At 47.4% G+C, this 15773-nt stretch overlaps 1 protein-coding gene across 3 annotated transcripts in view; it reads right to left on the reverse strand.

Moving 5' to 3' along the window:
- Positions 1-774: 774 nt before the first annotated feature.
- Nod2 (nucleotide binding oligomerization domain containing 2) overlaps positions 775-15773 on the reverse strand; it is a 35402-nt gene continuing 20403 nt past the window's right edge. The window contains exons 7-13 of one of the 3 annotated variants that reach the window (XM_021656845.2): positions 13936-14019; positions 11791-11874; positions 11242-11325; positions 6432-6515; positions 4113-4196; positions 1752-2423; positions 775-1575 (exon numbers count right to left, since the gene is read on the reverse strand). In XM_021656845.2, the coding sequence (XP_021512520.1) occupies positions 2351-2423; positions 4113-4196; positions 6432-6515; positions 11242-11325; positions 11791-11874; positions 13936-14019 (493 nt within the window). In that variant the 3' untranslated portion in view covers positions 775-1575; positions 1752-2350. Of the gene's footprint in view, positions 1576-1751; positions 2424-4112; positions 4197-6431; positions 6516-11241; positions 11326-11790; positions 11875-11900; positions 13138-13935; positions 14020-15773 lie in introns of those variants that run through there. The other 2 variants (XM_060392268.1, XM_060392267.1) reach the window with 2 other exon arrangements.

A 15773-nucleotide genomic window follows, 5' to 3' on the forward strand; every position in this document is an offset into this window, starting at 1 on the left:
AAAAGTATTATTTTATATACAGACTTTTAGTGGATTTTCCCTGGAGCAAGGACAAGGACAATGTCCGCTTGTTCTGACATAACTAGTTAATGACTTATTACTAAAGATGAGCTTACCATCCAACATGGTGCTGTGCAAACGGCCATAATGATGTTCCCTCCTTAGAGAAGCTGGACTCTCCCTCCTCCTCCTGACCATCAGCACCAGCAACAATTATCCAAGGCAGGGCAGAGCCCCAGGAACAAAGAAGCCCCATGGAGACACTCACACACACACCCAGGGAGATGCCCCAGTATTTAGCAAGCCAGACACTCAGAAGACATCTGAGGAAGCAGGAATCCACCACAGCATGCTCACACCCATGCACACGCTCAGCAGAGTCTGTCCTCCGTGAGACCAGTGCAGGACTGCTGGCAGAGGAAAGCCACAGACCTGCCTTCTTCCCCTTCCTCCGGTTAACTGACACCTACTCCTACAGCCACTAAAGAACTAAAGAAGGCCCAGGGCTACTCCCATGACCCGTGAGGCTCCAGGACAACTTCCTATTTCTCGCTGGGTTAGACTATGCTAAGTTGAGGCCAAGTGTGTTTTGACTGCCATCTATTTCTAAGAATTGCTTTTGCATTAGGCAGTAAACTATCCAGTAGAAAAACAACATTGACCGTCCCACCCCCCATACAGAACGTGGGACATTAAATATTTGACGAGTATGGGGGATATTTTTAAATGTTTCAGCTCTGTGATTATTTATAGCAGAAAGTTCATGATCACACGTTATATAAAAGTACCAACGTAAGACAATGCAGTTTATAAATATTAACCCATTTTTCACACACGCTGAAAAGAAGGTAGTAAAATTTGTGTAATTTACAAATCACAAAGGTGGCATTTTGAAAAACACAAAAGACCTTGCTTAAGAAACAGAGCCTGGTTTTCTCCCCAGGACCTCCAACTTCTGACTCTATGCCCTAAAGCATTCTGTCACAAATAAAATGGAGATGTCTTTTATGAATAGGTTTCAAAAGTCTGTTGTCAGAGTTCAGTTCACAGGCACCAACTCGGGGCCTAATGGGGTTGTTGGGAATTCTGGCTCAGATTAATTCTAAAACGCTGCAGCTGACGGAGGAACCGATTCCAAAGGCTCAGCTATCGAGTAATTGAAGTTACTGGAAACCAAAGTCCATGTGTGATCCCAGCTGGAGTTGGTCATATTTTCCTTGTAAATCTAGAACATCCTTAGGCCAAATGGCTACTCTTTGTGCTAATAAAGGAGAGCAAGGTAAGGTATTAATTATGTTGATTATTTGAGGTGATCTCCTGTTGGGCCTCATGCAAGGTGACTCGGGGTACCAGAGTAGGATGGCCTTAGAAGGTGAGCTGAGTCCGGATGTGGCCAAGAGCTGCTTCCTGAAAATTCCTCTCCAAAAAAGAGAAGAGGTCTAGGTCCCCACACCAACAGGCCCTGAGGTGACGTCCATGGGTCCCAGTGACCCCCATTAGAACCCTGGAACTTCAGCTAGAGGCCAGCCACACACTGACCGGGGGATCCTCTTGTGTTCATCCCATGCTTGGAGTCTAGAAAAGAACATGAGAATAAAAGCAGGTGCATTAGCCAGAGTTCTCCTGAGGAACAAACCCAACAGGGTGGAAAGAAGGAGGGAGGGAGAGAGAAAGAAAAAGGATGGGGAGAGGAAAGGAGGGAGGGAGGATGAGAGGGAGAAGGAGGAAAGGGAATTCTCAAATTCACTTACACCATCCAGATTGGGTGGGCCACCAGTGGCCATCTGGAGAGACAGAGAATCTGGTAGCTGTCCAGCTGAAGGAGCTGGACACCTCAGCAGTTCCATCAGGCTCGAGGCCTGGAAACTCCCTAAAACGTCGCTGGTGGTGGGTCCATGTTGAAAGGCCAAAGAAGCTAGAGTCTGCTGTCCAATGGGGATGGCAGCAGCCATAGATGTCCTCACTCAGGAAGAAGAGGCGCTCAGGCATGCCAGTATATGCTATCTGCCTCCTCCTTCAACTTCCTCCCAGGGGGCACCCAGTGGATTGTGTCACCCACGTTCAGTGAGGGCCTTTCCCCTCTCAATTACTGTCCTACATAGCAATCTTCTCCAGAAACAGAAACGTGATCCTCTGCTCTCACGTGTCTCTAAAACCAGGTCAGTTAACAACCAAGACCAGGCATCATGCATCCTTAGGAAAAGTCAATTCTGGAGGGCATTGGGGTGCCTTTGCTTGCAGGTGACTGTAGCATTCTCAGAAAAAAAGAAAAAAAATTTCCAGCCCTGAGTAGCACAGAGATAGGTCCTGACATTATTCAGCCTTCCTGGCCTACTCAGAAGCTGAGACGTCACAGCAGGAGTCTGGTGTCACCAGAGCTGAGTGTTTCCATTTCCTCCGTGGAGAACTTGTTCCCTCGAAGCCTGCAGGGATGAAAGGAAGTGAGGTCTGAGGGAAGGCAAACCTGAGCAAAGGCTTGCAAGAGAAGTAGCCAGCTTTAAGCCACACTTTGGGGGAGGGGCTGGTGCTCAGTCCTAACCCCAGACTCACCGGAAGAGCCTGGAGGTTCTGTTTTTAGGGTTTCATTTTACCATGTGCCACCCAGGGCTGTCCTGACCATCCCACAGAATGAGCAAGGTTCCATGACTGGACACAGTCCACAACAATGGGCCGTGCTAGCCACAGATGCCCCAAGGCCAGTATTGTCTGTCAGGCAACAGTCACATCTGGCCTACTCCTTGAAGACAGAATGCGACATCTCTTAGGTCTGTGCAGCGATTTAAAAAACAAAACAAGGAGCAACAACAAGGGTAAAAACAATCAATAAGAGCTGTCTTAATGCTAGACTACCTGACCTCCAACAGTGAAACTTTGCAATCACACAGGAAGCCTGAGTGTCTTCAGCTCAAGAGATTTAAGGAGCTTTGGTTTTGATTTCACTCTTTGATAACTGTTTGTGACTGTATGAAATACAAGTGCCAACGGGACCTGTTCTAGGAAATGGGCCTTCTGGGTCTGCAGCCAGCTCTAAGAGTCTACCTACCCAAGAAAGGCCAGCTTTTCCTCTCCTCTGGATAAATATCTGGCATTGAGAACGGGTCTCCAAGCCAGGCATGGTGGTGGACACCTATAATCCCAGCACTTGGGAGGTGGAGTCAGAAGAATAGAGTTTCTCCTTAGCTACACAGTGAGTTTGAAGCCAGCCTGGGCTCTATGAGATTCTGTCTGAAGTGGGAAAAGAGGATGGGCAAGCAGGGGGATTGAGAAAATAGGGCCCTAGAGTTGACAGCACTTTTGCGAAAATCCTGAAAATACCGAGATTTTTTTGTTTTGAGATAGACTTATCTGGACCTCACAGTCCTGCCTCAGCCTCTTAAGTACTAGGATTATAGGCATGGCCTACCATACCTGATTTGAAATACAGAACCTTGTAGTAGTAACTTTCACTCATTACGTGTCAAGCCAGAGCATTCCTTTCTGTTTGCCACATGAGGAACAGGAGCCTAAGTCAGGTTGTATCAGAGTGCCTTTTTCCAACACATGAAGGCTGTGGCTTTTAATGATACGGATGTGGCCACACCACACTGCCGTCCCCACCCTGCATAATCTCCAGAATTCAAAGGTGCAGAGGGTCACATAGCATCTTCAATCGGTGGGAGCGTATTTTTGTGGTCAGAAGGGCACAGTGGAACTCTTGTTCTCATTATCTAGCCACACCCCTAGTCTTAATTTACTGCTTAGAACACCAAAGTTTCAGGATAAATACTCCTGGTTTTACACTTTCATTTTCTTTCTTCCTTTCTTTCTGAGACAGGGTTACACTCTGTAACCTAGGCTAACCTAGAACTCAAATTTCTCCTGTCTCACCCTCTAGAGCACTGGGATTAGTTACATATCAATACACCTAGTACTACTATTTTAAGCAGAACTGGTCCTGCTTAGAGACGCAGATTTTTTTTAACAGCTATCTAAATCTACTGTGTGAGAATAATAGCAAATGTTGGTCAAACCTGATCTTCAAAACTCCACCATTCCTCTCTCCTCTCCTCTCATTTATCAGATACAAAAACCAAGGCTTGACGAGGTAAAGTCGTTTCCACAGGGGACCTTACCAAACTTCCAGAATAGTACTGTTCCTGTTGAGGGCCTGCAGGAGGGCTTCCACACCCCGGAAGGTAATGCCGTTGTTGGACAGCCTGGAAGAGAAGTAGACAGTTGAGCTGCCATAGCACTTGGTTTTCTGCTAAGCCTGTCTGGTTCCAGAAAGCCTGCTGCACAAGTTGGGTGAGATGATCCACGAGGGTCAATGCTTCTGTGAAGAGAGCCCCTCCTCCACTCACCAGACTAGCCACACACTGAGGAGGGCATCCAAGCTGAGGACCCACAGCCCAGTGCCAGGCTTCCAAGGGTTCAGAGCTAGCCCCTACCGTTTGCTGTTCAATCTTCAGCAAATGTTTCTGAGTAAGGAAGTCCCTGACTCACAGAGAGTATGAACGGGGAAAAAAATGACACAGCAAGAGCTCTGGGCACAGCACCTCACTGATAGAGAGTAACTCACCAACAGTGACGCACAGGGACACAGGTTAGAGACGGGGGCTGGGACAGGAGCCAGATCCACATGGCAACTTCTGCTCCCAGCTTTGCCTTCTAGGAACTGCCGCCCATCTGCCTTCCTCCCCAGCACCGGCCTGCTGCACATCCACCATCCAGGCAATGCTGAGCACAATGCCAGTGTATGCTGAGCTTTCCCCGTGTGCCAGCTCTCTACCTACATCAGTGCGCGCTCAGAACTCATGAGGAGGCCGATTACTACCCCTTTACATGTGAGGCAACTAAGGCATCTGTCCAAGGAGAGACTATCTGCTGTGAGGCCTGGACTCCAACCAACACTTGGCAGAGAAGACACTGGAAAAAGAAAGAGGTGGGATCTCTCTCTCTCTCTCTCTCTCTCTCCCCCCTCTCTGTCTACATCCTGTTTCTCTCCCTTTGTCTCCTCACACTACAGTGAGATAGATGTAGATGATACAGATATATAGATATTATGAGAAAATGGGGATGGTCGGAATCACTACTCAGGATGCTGAATGATCTCATTCTGGCAACAGGTAAACAGGACACCCCCCACCTCTTCCATTGTCTGGTCTTCTTTGGGATCAAGCAGAGTGTGGCGATGAGGAAAGACAAACCTGCCACATCCACACCCGATCCATGATGTACCAAGTGTCCCGAAGCGCTCCAACAGCACTTGCTGTTCCGCACATGATGTGCTCCCCAGTGTGATGGGAACCTTTCCTACTCAAATTCAAACACTACTTTCTTAGAGAGGCCTTATCTAAATGGTGGCAACCACATCTCCGCTCAACACATTCCTCTTCCAACCGGAAAGGAGCCCTTTGTTTGCCATCTGTCTCTAGCATTAGAGATGGGATAATGAGTCCTCTGTCCTCCCCACCTGACACAGAGTTGGGGTAGGAGCACTTCCTGTATGAATGCCTCGGTGTGTGTGCCAACACTTGTCCAATCAATGGATGAACACACTCGTGAGCAAATGCCAGCACTCAAACCACATGACACGCCAGGAGACACCCCTTGGAGGTGCCATCCAAGCAGCCCTTCTGCCTGAGCAGCAATGGCCCTGGAGGAAGGCGCACTTATAAGACACACAGCAGGTACGTTCAGCAGCCCGCCTTCCGTGCTCCCTAACTGACATTTCCAATTCCGGGAGCTGCTTGCTGAGATCTGCCACTCTCCAGGGCAGTGGTTCCCAACCTTCCTAATGCCTCGACTCTTAATACAGTTCCTCATGTTGTGGCGACTCCTGACCATGAAATTAGTTTCATTGCTGCTTTATAACTGTAATTTTGCTACTGTTATGAATTGGAATGTAAATATCTGTGTTTTCCGATGGTCTTGGGCGGCTCCTGTGAAAAGGTTGTTAGAACCCCCCAAAAGGGATGCAACCCACAGGTTGAGCACCACTGCTCTACACTCTTGGAGCAAGCTCAGCCACACGGGAGTGGCTGGTGGTTCAGGAGAACTGGCGACCCCCCAGACACACCTCTTACAGAAGGGTGTGAAGATAAGTATCCAGCAGCTCCTCTCATGGATTCGGTAAATGTCAAGCATGTTCTGCCAACTCCTGGAGGCTCCGGGAACTCCAGTTCTAATCTCCGTAGTCATAACTGACTCCAGATCCACTCTCTATGGTCACCATCTCCTCCTGCAGCACTAAACTTTTCTTTCTGCAGTGTTTTTCCAGAACCACCCAGATGCCAGGTAAACAATGGGTGTTGACAACCCTCATATACCCACCTGAAAGCTTTCCCCACCAGAAACCTCAGTGGGGTTTCCAGAGCTGGCCAGAGCCTGACCTCTGACCCTAAAGCTCCCTCCCCAGGCTGGGCATTATTGTACTGCCAAAGAGTACTTACTTCAAGATTTTCAAAGTTGAATTTCTCTTCAGTCCTTCTGCGAGAGAACACACCCCTTCGTCACAGACATGGTTTTCCTCCAGGCTGTCAAGAACAGAGAGGAGGTCAAGTTGGCATTGACTGTGGAGGAAGATGTCAGGAAGGGTTAACCTCCTCATTTAAAGAATCCCAACATGCAGAAGAATAAGAATACGCAAGAGGGGTGAGGAGTCTCAATTCCAGGGACAGCCTTGCAAGGCGACTCACTCCTTGGTGCCGCTACATAAAAATCCCCAGCCTGCACAGCTATGACTACTCCTTCTTTCCTGGATTAACAAGAGACTTCATGCTGGTGTGAGAAGCTATCTAGTTTGTGAAGAAAACGGCATTTCCCGCTTTCCACTGCAGCCGGAATTGGCCAAGTGGCACCGGCAGCGCCATGGGTGCACAAGGAAAGTTGGCAGGTAGGAGCTTCCAAGAATGCTTCTGAAATGGAGGTGCTCTACCTGTAGGTGCTCTTCCTGTCTCCAGCCCTTGGACGAGGCGGAGACTGAATCCTGGGCTATAAAAGTAACTGCTGCAGATGGAAGAGCCACCCTGATCAGGAGATGAAGACACATGCTAGGCATGCGTCATCGAGCCATGATGGAACAGGAAGAAACAGAGACAGGTAAGAAGGCCCTGGTAGCCCCCTGTAGACACCACTCCAGCTCTAAACTGCCTACCTCAAGACTTTCCAGACACAAGAATATAAAGCTTGGCTGCCTTAGGCCTCACAGATGGAGGTTTTCTATCATGCGGTAGAAATTAACTTACACTAAATTTGGCTCCTTACTTTTGAGTTCCTTGCAGCAAACTACAAGTTAATTTAGCATGCAAACTTAGTGCAACCTAACAAGATTATATTCTTTCAGCAAACGGCTAGTTTCAGACAATCACAACAGCCGTACTTCCCCAGGTCACAGACTGGCATCTCATTACAGCACATCCAAGTGAGTGGAGAGTTGCCACCGAGTTGCTTCTGCATATTACTTCCTGTCTGCAAATAATGCTGCCCTTGCTGCTAGATGGGCTCTCTGAGCCCCTCCATTTCCGGGTGCCAATCTGTCAATCAGTCTTTGCTCACATTAACTCTGCTTCGTCTAAACTTCCTTTATGTCCAGCTATCCAACACCCATGTCCCTTTTTTTTCCTATATTAATAAGAAACCTCATTTTGTTGTGGGAAGCTATGTGCTTGGAACAAACCAACACAGGGCATTTCCTGCTCTCTGATACAGTCAGGGTTGGACAAGCACTCACTCCGAATTCTAAGCAAGGCTTCACAATGAGTTGCTTCTCTACCAAGAAGTGATGAGGATAACTCCCAATCAGCATATAATCAATGCTGCTTCCTCAGAGCCAAAGCCCCTCCTGTTGTGCAAATAGTTTTCCTCTGAGATTGAAACATACTATCTGCAGGTAAACAACTGAAAGTAGCTCAGGAAGTCCCCAAAACCTACCAGATTCATGGACTCCTACTTGCCAGAGTAAACAATAAATGCTGAGAGTCCCTCTCAGAGAAGCAAATAAGACTCTCAGACATGCCAAATTACAAAGAAGGTTCTAAAACAAGACCAGTTGCCTGGAGGAAGTAGAAACCAACCAAGAGGCTTAGACTACCGGAGTCAGTTGGAAAGGACGTTCTTCAACCTACTGAGCTGTCTACAGAATGTGCGGTGTGCTCCGGATTCAAAGAGTGATCACCACAACAAAACTCATGTTTCACCAGTGCTGGTGTCCTATCTGGGGTGAGTAGACTTACATGTTACGTCTCCCCAGGAAAAGTTTAGTCACACAACATAAATGGCACCTGAACAGGGACACGACAGAACCAAAGACGAGTTGGGAAGAAGTACACAGTCCTAGATATGGGTAGCAAGACATGCAGTGAAGGCTGTTGCTGAGAAGTCTGTGGCAGAGGGCAGGGTGGAGAGGCCAGCAGGCATCCATGTCTGACAGAGTTGTCCTTTCGTGTAGTGTTAATGCTATGGCAGCGGTTGCATGGTTCTTGCTATGGGAAATAAGAGATGAAACTAAGGCTAAGCCATCAGGATTTGGAGTGTCAGGACGGCAGTCTCTGTGTATATAGTATAGGATGGTATGCCTGCTTGAAGAGCGGGGTCCACAATGTGGATATGGAAGTACCCTAAAAACAGCTAAAGGTCTAGTGGAAATTTTGCAGTCTTTGAGATGAGCACACCAGGGTCAAAACTGTTGGCATGCAGCAGGAGAAGTTGGCTGGCCTCTGTTTTGTGTGGTTAAAAAGGCAGCTGAGGTCAAGATGGTGGCCAAGCAGGAGACTGTGTGAAACAGAAACTTGTTTGTGTAAAGGAGCAACTACAATTAAAAAGGAAAATGTAATACAGAGTTAATAAAATGTAACTAATAATAAACAATAAAAAAAATTAAAAAATAAAAAAGGGAAATGTAGCTAGCATCCTCTGTGTTAGCCACTGATTTGTCAACTTAATTAGATAGAGGAATGGTAAAAGCAATAAAAGATAGCCCTTAAGTCCAACCTTTAGTAAAGAGAAAAAAATCTATAATCCAATGTCCAATGCAAAAACATAGTATAGTCAACACTTGAGTTGCTGGATAAGGGAAGAGTTTTAAACAAACAATGAAAGAGCCTGTCTCAGCCTAGCTTGGGAAGCCGTGGAACAGGAGAGTGCATAGGATCAGTCTGACTGCTATGGAGGCAGAAAAAAAAGAGTAACATAATTTCCCATTCCTCCCTAAAACAGAGGCTGCATAACCTGATGCCCTATGAGGGAAGTTGGTCCCTAGTGGAGACTGGCATATCAAAGCCCTAAGAACAATTGGTTATCATTGTCTGAAGACTCCATAAACATCAGGAACTGGATGACCATAGAGGAAGAGAAAATATTACTGGAGGAACTAGGAATAAGAGTAGCTGCATATGAACCCCAGTTCACAGGGCCAGTCAGAGGTGTGTTTACTGAGGAGGTAAAGAAGAGATTGATCCAGCAGGGACCTCAAGACTGGCATGGAGCTTTAGCAGCTTCACTGAGCCCTTTGGCAGGACAAGATCTTTATGAATTAGGAAAGGCTTTGGCAGATCTATGACTTAGACGAACATTAAGCTGGGACTGAACTGGAAACTCTGCTGGCTGGCTTTCATAGTGCCAAAAGGGCATTACAGGCCAATGGTAGAGAACTGTCACCAACGTTTCTGTTTGGCTATGTATCCTGCGTGCTGAAATACCAACATGCCAGGCAGGAAATGCCCACTCGCGCAATAGAGGCTCAGCTATCACGGGTAGGACCAACAGCCTTCCAATCGGATGTTAGCTCCACTCCACAAAAGGGAGTTCATGTCTGGTTACTATAAGCCAGTATGGCTGCAGAGGTCATAGGTCTTGGTGAGCAAACAACTTCTATGGTTTTTCTAGATGGATGTGATGTGCCTGCCTAACTGCTTCTAAATTGTGTCTTTACATCTGCAAATCATTGTTGTCAGCCTCAACTCATAGCCACTGGTAAAGCTCCACGAAATGACTGATTGTTGCTGTGGCATGGTGGCCTGTTTCTTAGCTATCAGTGGACCTGTATAGTCTCCTCTTCCAAGGCTCAAAGACCATTGCAAAAGAGGGGGCAAAAAGAACAAAAGAGCCAAAAAAGGAGGAGGGTTGTGCAACAGTTCCTCCTGAGATTAAAGTACTCCATCTTACAGGAAAGCTCCTTAAACACAAACAACTCAAAATAGCTTCAGGACATCCCTAAAACTGACTCGATTCACTCCCCCCACTTCCTCCATCCTCCCATCCCCTCTCCCATTTTCCCAGAAGTAACCTCAATAAAACTCATGGTTTGCCAAGTTAGACCTTGGTGGCATCCCTAGAGGTCTGTCATCGGCTCCCTATCTGGATGGAAGCCAGGTGTCTTGCATGTTCCCAGAAAAAGTTTTGTCACACGACACCTCCACACTGTGTTTGTGGCGATCCTTTGAGTGTCCATGCTTTGCTGGTTCCTGGATAAATCTTTCAGCATTTTCTCTGCCTGCTCTATCTGGAACTGCAAAGGTACCCCTGGAGTTGAAGTCCCTGGCAGCATCTACAGGGTGGATAACCTGGAATTTGCTTCAGTGTCATAAGCACACTTCGTGGCTCATCTTTCCATGATCCCAAACTCCAGTCAACTTCTGAGGTGACCCTTGACTCTAATAGCCAGTGTTCTGAAGAGCTCAAATTTCATTTTGAAATACTAAATTTCACAAGCGCTAGTACTCATGATACTACTGTCACAGTTGTTGGCCGCTGTAGTAACAGTAACCTCACGGCTTAGCATTTGTGGGACGCGTACACATACGGCACTATATTAAGCACATATACATACGGCAGGCTCTATATTAAGCTCCCTACAAACACCACCTTCCTTAATTCTAAAAAAAAAAAGAGAAGAAGAAAAAGAAAAGAAAATCTTTCTGGAGCTGGAAACATTCTTGCTTTAAGTTCCCAGGTAGAATCTTGTCGTCTGGGGATTCTTTTAAGTTGCCTGCTTGATTCCAGAGTTTGTGGTCATCACCATTGTGGCATGGGAAGGCAATAAATGAAGCCAATGTATCCACATCGGGGTGGGGGTGGGGAGGGCCTAGCAGTGAGGTGCCAGGCTCTGCAGCTTCCCGCAGCTCAAAGCCGAAACCAGCTAATCACTCAGCCACCCAGGCTTCTTTCTTTTGCCCACACAACCTCCCATGGCTGAGGCTAGGCAATCAATAAAAGCCAGTGCCTACTTCCCAGGAACAGGGGGTCCCTTCCACCCCAACTCACCAGAGTTCCTCTAGTGCCTTGTTCTTCTCCAGCATCAGTGCTAGGGCTTGGGCACCCGCCCTGCCAATGTTGTTTCCCACCAGGCTAGACATAATTGTGGAATAAAAATGAATCAGAATAGAAGGGGTACCCCAGAGACAAACTGGCTTATGAAGGGCAAATGACACACGCTGACAGTGTCCTCCATGTTAGACAGACTAACATGGAGTTAGTTGATGACAGTGCCCCTTAAGGCCAGGAGCTGTCCCCAAACCCTCCCCAACTGGTCAGCCATTTTCTTTGGATAGGAACAGGTCCTTAAGATAAAATGTGATGGGTTCAACTCACAGCCTTAAACTTGCTAACAGGGAATCATGATTCTAAAAGGAGGAGAATCACCTCAAAATTCACCTCCAAATCCTCAAGTTTCCTGATCCCAAACCCAATGGTTTTTCCTCCTTACTCCACCGCCTAATGCAGGGAGTGCATACAAAGCCCAGTGACCTTCAAAACTCTCCCCAACCACCTAGCTCTCTCTAGGACAAGGACAAGACACACCTTGCAGCTTACCTGAGCCATTTCAAGCTCTGGTGATGAGCCACAGCCTCGGCCAGGGCTTGGGTGCCTTCATCACCCACACTGTTGCCCCAGAACCTGAAAAGATGTTGGGGCATGTTTCAGGCATGTGCTAAGGGTACTTCCATAGCACTCACTGTACCTCGCACAGGTCTCAGGGGTCCTAGCAGAGTGGACCTACCACAACCACTCCAATCAGACCTTTCAGTGGCTTTAAAGACCTGTGAGAATACCCTCAGTGGTAGCTCACACTAGGTACCATGATTGTGATTTTTTTTTCTCTTCCTGACGTTTAGTTCAGATTTGCTTCCTGGTAGCTATCACCCACCACAAGTCTGTAACTATTCTAAAGACCACCCAGAACAATGCTAACTCTTCCTGCATGAGCCAGCTTTTCATCTCCTGTTCCTCCTGTATCACTTCTATCTCTGTGAAGCTCAGTTCATTTGTTTTCTGAGCCATTCTCCTCCAAGCCACTGTAGCTTGGAAACAGTCCCTGCACTCTGACCCAGCATTGGACATTCGGGGACTTTCCCTGGAACTTGTATATGTACAGATGAACAAAGACAGCCACACTGGGTTGGCACAGCACCTTCATCCACTATGTAAAATCATTAATTTTGGTTGCCAACTTCATTAGGTTGAGAACTATTTTAAGAGGCAAAGCCCACCAGTGAGAGCTTTCAGCAACAATCAGATGGCGTCAGGGGTATGGTCTAACCAATAAATAAATCCTTTAGTGGATTCATAATATGATGACATCAGTGGTAGGTGCTAAAATAGGGGTATGGATCGTAGAAGAAGGTCACGTGAGGTGTGTCCTTAGGGCCATGTATTGCCCTGGTCTCTTCCTATATCCTGCTTCCACTTGCTGGTCAGCCATGAAGTGAGCAGCTGTCCTCTCCCACAAGTTCCTACCACCACAATGTTCTCCTCAAACTTAAGGGGTCAATCATGGACTAAACCTTCTGAAACCATACATCAAAAATAAGCGTTTCTTCTTTAACATTATCTAGGTCAGATATTTCAGTACTAGCAACAAAAAGGTAACCAAAGTATTAGATTAAGTGTGTACTAAGACGTGGCTGAGGAGGACACTGCTCTGGAGTTAGGGTATCCAAAGCGCACATCAACAGATGACCGTTGATTAGATGAATAGATTAAGCAAAACCACCCAACTGGTGGAGTGCTTCCTAAAATGAGCTCATACCAGTCTGAAGGATGGCCATACTATGTTGTGAAGCACGAGGACGGGCCAGGATTTCAGAGCAGTTTGCGTCTTCCCAAAGTGCTCAGGGTTTCCTCTCAGTTCCTGGTGCAATCCTTGGCCCAGACAGATGTCTTTAAAAGAATGTTAAATGGAAACTGGGTGGCGGTGGTGCGCACCTTTAATCCCAGCACTCGGGAGGCAGAGGCAGGAGGGTCTCTGAGTTTGAGGCCAGCCTGGTCTACACAGTGAGTTTCAGGACAGCCAAGGCTACACAGAGAAACCCTGTTTCAGGAAAAAAAAAATTAAATGGGACATAAATGTCCAGATACCGCAGTGAGACCTCAGGCAGAAGGGAGCACCATGGGGCTAAGGCCTTGTTTCCTGTATTCTCTGCTGCTGCTAACACAACTGGAAAGAATGTGCTGATTTCGGATTAGCACAGTCCCCTTCCTGGCTCACACTGAGTCTATGGGCAAGCCAGAGTAATGGGTCGAAACATTTGGGCCCTAGAGTTATTCTCTCTTCCTACATCTTGGATTCCACAATTTCCAGTTGTTGACAACTGACCCCTCCCTCAGAAGCACAGCAGCCGATTATTTCCATGACATTTCTGGTGTTCTTGAGAGACACAAAGTATTTCCCAGGGTAGCTCAGTCCTGAGAAGGCCTGAGGACAAGAAGGCTCAGGTCCCCAGTTCAAGGCACAGCATCTTCCTACCCTGGGTACCATGAACTGCCTCCTTAACCAGGTGAGGTGAGCTCGAAGGCAGCTCAGGAGCAGCCTAGCAACCACCCACTCACCCCAACCCACCCCTCCATCTGGAGCCAAGGCTGTCTGTTCACTCTTCAGGTGAAGCATTCGCCTGCCCCTAAATCTTTGAAAGCCCTAAATTCCTTCATGTGGACCCTCTATCTCTAAACACAACCTACCCCAGGAACTGCAGGGATGTGTTGCTCTTGAGCCCCTGGGCCAGAACCTGGGCTCCAGCAGCTGTGATGTGATTGTTCCCCAGCCTGAAAGAAGACACAAAAGTTCACGGAAAGGTAACACGCCGGCACCTGGCCTCTCCTGGGACGTTGCAGTTGCATGCTGCTCAGCAGTGCTCCCTGGCATCACACCTCCCACCTTGGTTCTTGCCACTTGGTCTTGGTTTTCCAAATAGGTCTGGGTAGGAGTCTTAGCTGAAAGTTGTCCTAGGAATCTGGTTTTCCTAGGGAATTGTTTCCCTAGGAAACATTTTTCCCCCTAGGAAACATCTTTCCTTCTTAGTCTCAGCCATTTTCAGTCTACACCCCAGCATACCCCACTGCCTGACTTCCATTCCACTGTCACCATGGGTGGTACTGGCCTGTTCTGAAGGGACTGGGGAGAAGAGGAATCTGGGTGTTCTCCGGCAGCACCAAGGATACTGTAGGAGGGAGGAAGGCAGGCCCAAACGGGTGCAGCATTTAGCAAGGCTCTACCATAGCTGAATCTAGTCCCTTCTAACAGTTCAGAGCTGTTGCCCACAAGAGAAGCTTTCTAGAATAAACACAATACAGTTTCATCTTTCCAAGGTACTTTAAGCCACTCTGGCTGACAACAGTCTTAGAGTAGGTGTGACCAGCTCATTCCAGAAAACATGTGATACCAAGAAAGCAACCCAAGATCTCTGCTAGGCAAATTAGATCTTATAGCACCCCAGTGACCTTGTGAATTCTCTCAGAGCTGCAGCGTCCAAAATACTTCCTCCCATGCATCCTCTTCATGGGAGGAAGTCCCCAGCCTCCACAGCTCCCACCCTCCCTATGTTCCCACCCGTGGGCATTTTCTGCTCATGTAATCCCTTCTCTGAGGACTGAACTAACATAAGGATACACAAGCTGGGAGCTTACATAATTTACCCACGATCTTTCAGTATCTGAGCTTACTATATAAAGCATGCACTGTACCAACTCTTTATGTATGTTAACTCTATCGTGACAGCCTTTCAGATGGCTGGGAGTGTGATCCCCATTTCAAGAAAAGAGCCAGGGTAACAAAAACATGATCTGACCCAAGGTCACATAGCTAATAAGGATTCAAATCTCTGGGTTTCTAGATTTCAACCAGCAGACAGCCACAATGAAAGTACTGTGTGCTGGCCACAAACCTAGTTCTCGAGTTCTGGGTCCCACAGCCCATGATATCCACAGACTTCTCTAGATGCCTGGACCAGGTGGGACTGGGGGAGAGGATGGCAGTGGTAGAACAGAGTGTTTTGTACAAGGCAGTACCCCTGACCTTGGCTTTCCTAGTCCTGTCTGAGATTAGCTACATGGCCAAATTTTAAGGTGGCATCCCTAAGTTTCAAAAGGCAGCCGGCAGGTAGAAAATAATAGATGGAAGTGGTTCTTCATTGTCTTTGCTATTGCCTCAAAAATCATAAGAGGCATGAATATTAGAGAGAGAGATGTGAGAAAGAGGCTAAAGAGAGAGTGACTAGGGGCTTGGAGTATATCTATTGGTCTCTGGTAGGAGAGAGTCAGGCTGAGGGCAGAAGCACCAGATGGAATTTCAAATCTTGCCTGATGTGTGTTGAGGAAGCTTTGGGGTACATTCCAGCAACTGGGTACCACTCCTGTGGTAGTAAGCACAGGTTTAACATGCATCGGAAAGAACTCGTAATCCTCATCAACTCTGAGGGGGGGAAAGACCTTAATACTCTCCACCCTGGGACCAAACATCCAAAAGACTGGGGCTCCTTAGTCCCAGTGGAACAGAGCACGCCATGGGATCTGAGAAGCAT

Source organism: Meriones unguiculatus, chromosome 10 (genome assembly GCF_030254825.1).
Source record: "Meriones unguiculatus strain TT.TT164.6M chromosome 10, Bangor_MerUng_6.1, whole genome shotgun sequence".
Taxonomy (NCBI): Eukaryota; Metazoa; Chordata; class Mammalia; order Rodentia; family Muridae; genus Meriones; species Meriones unguiculatus.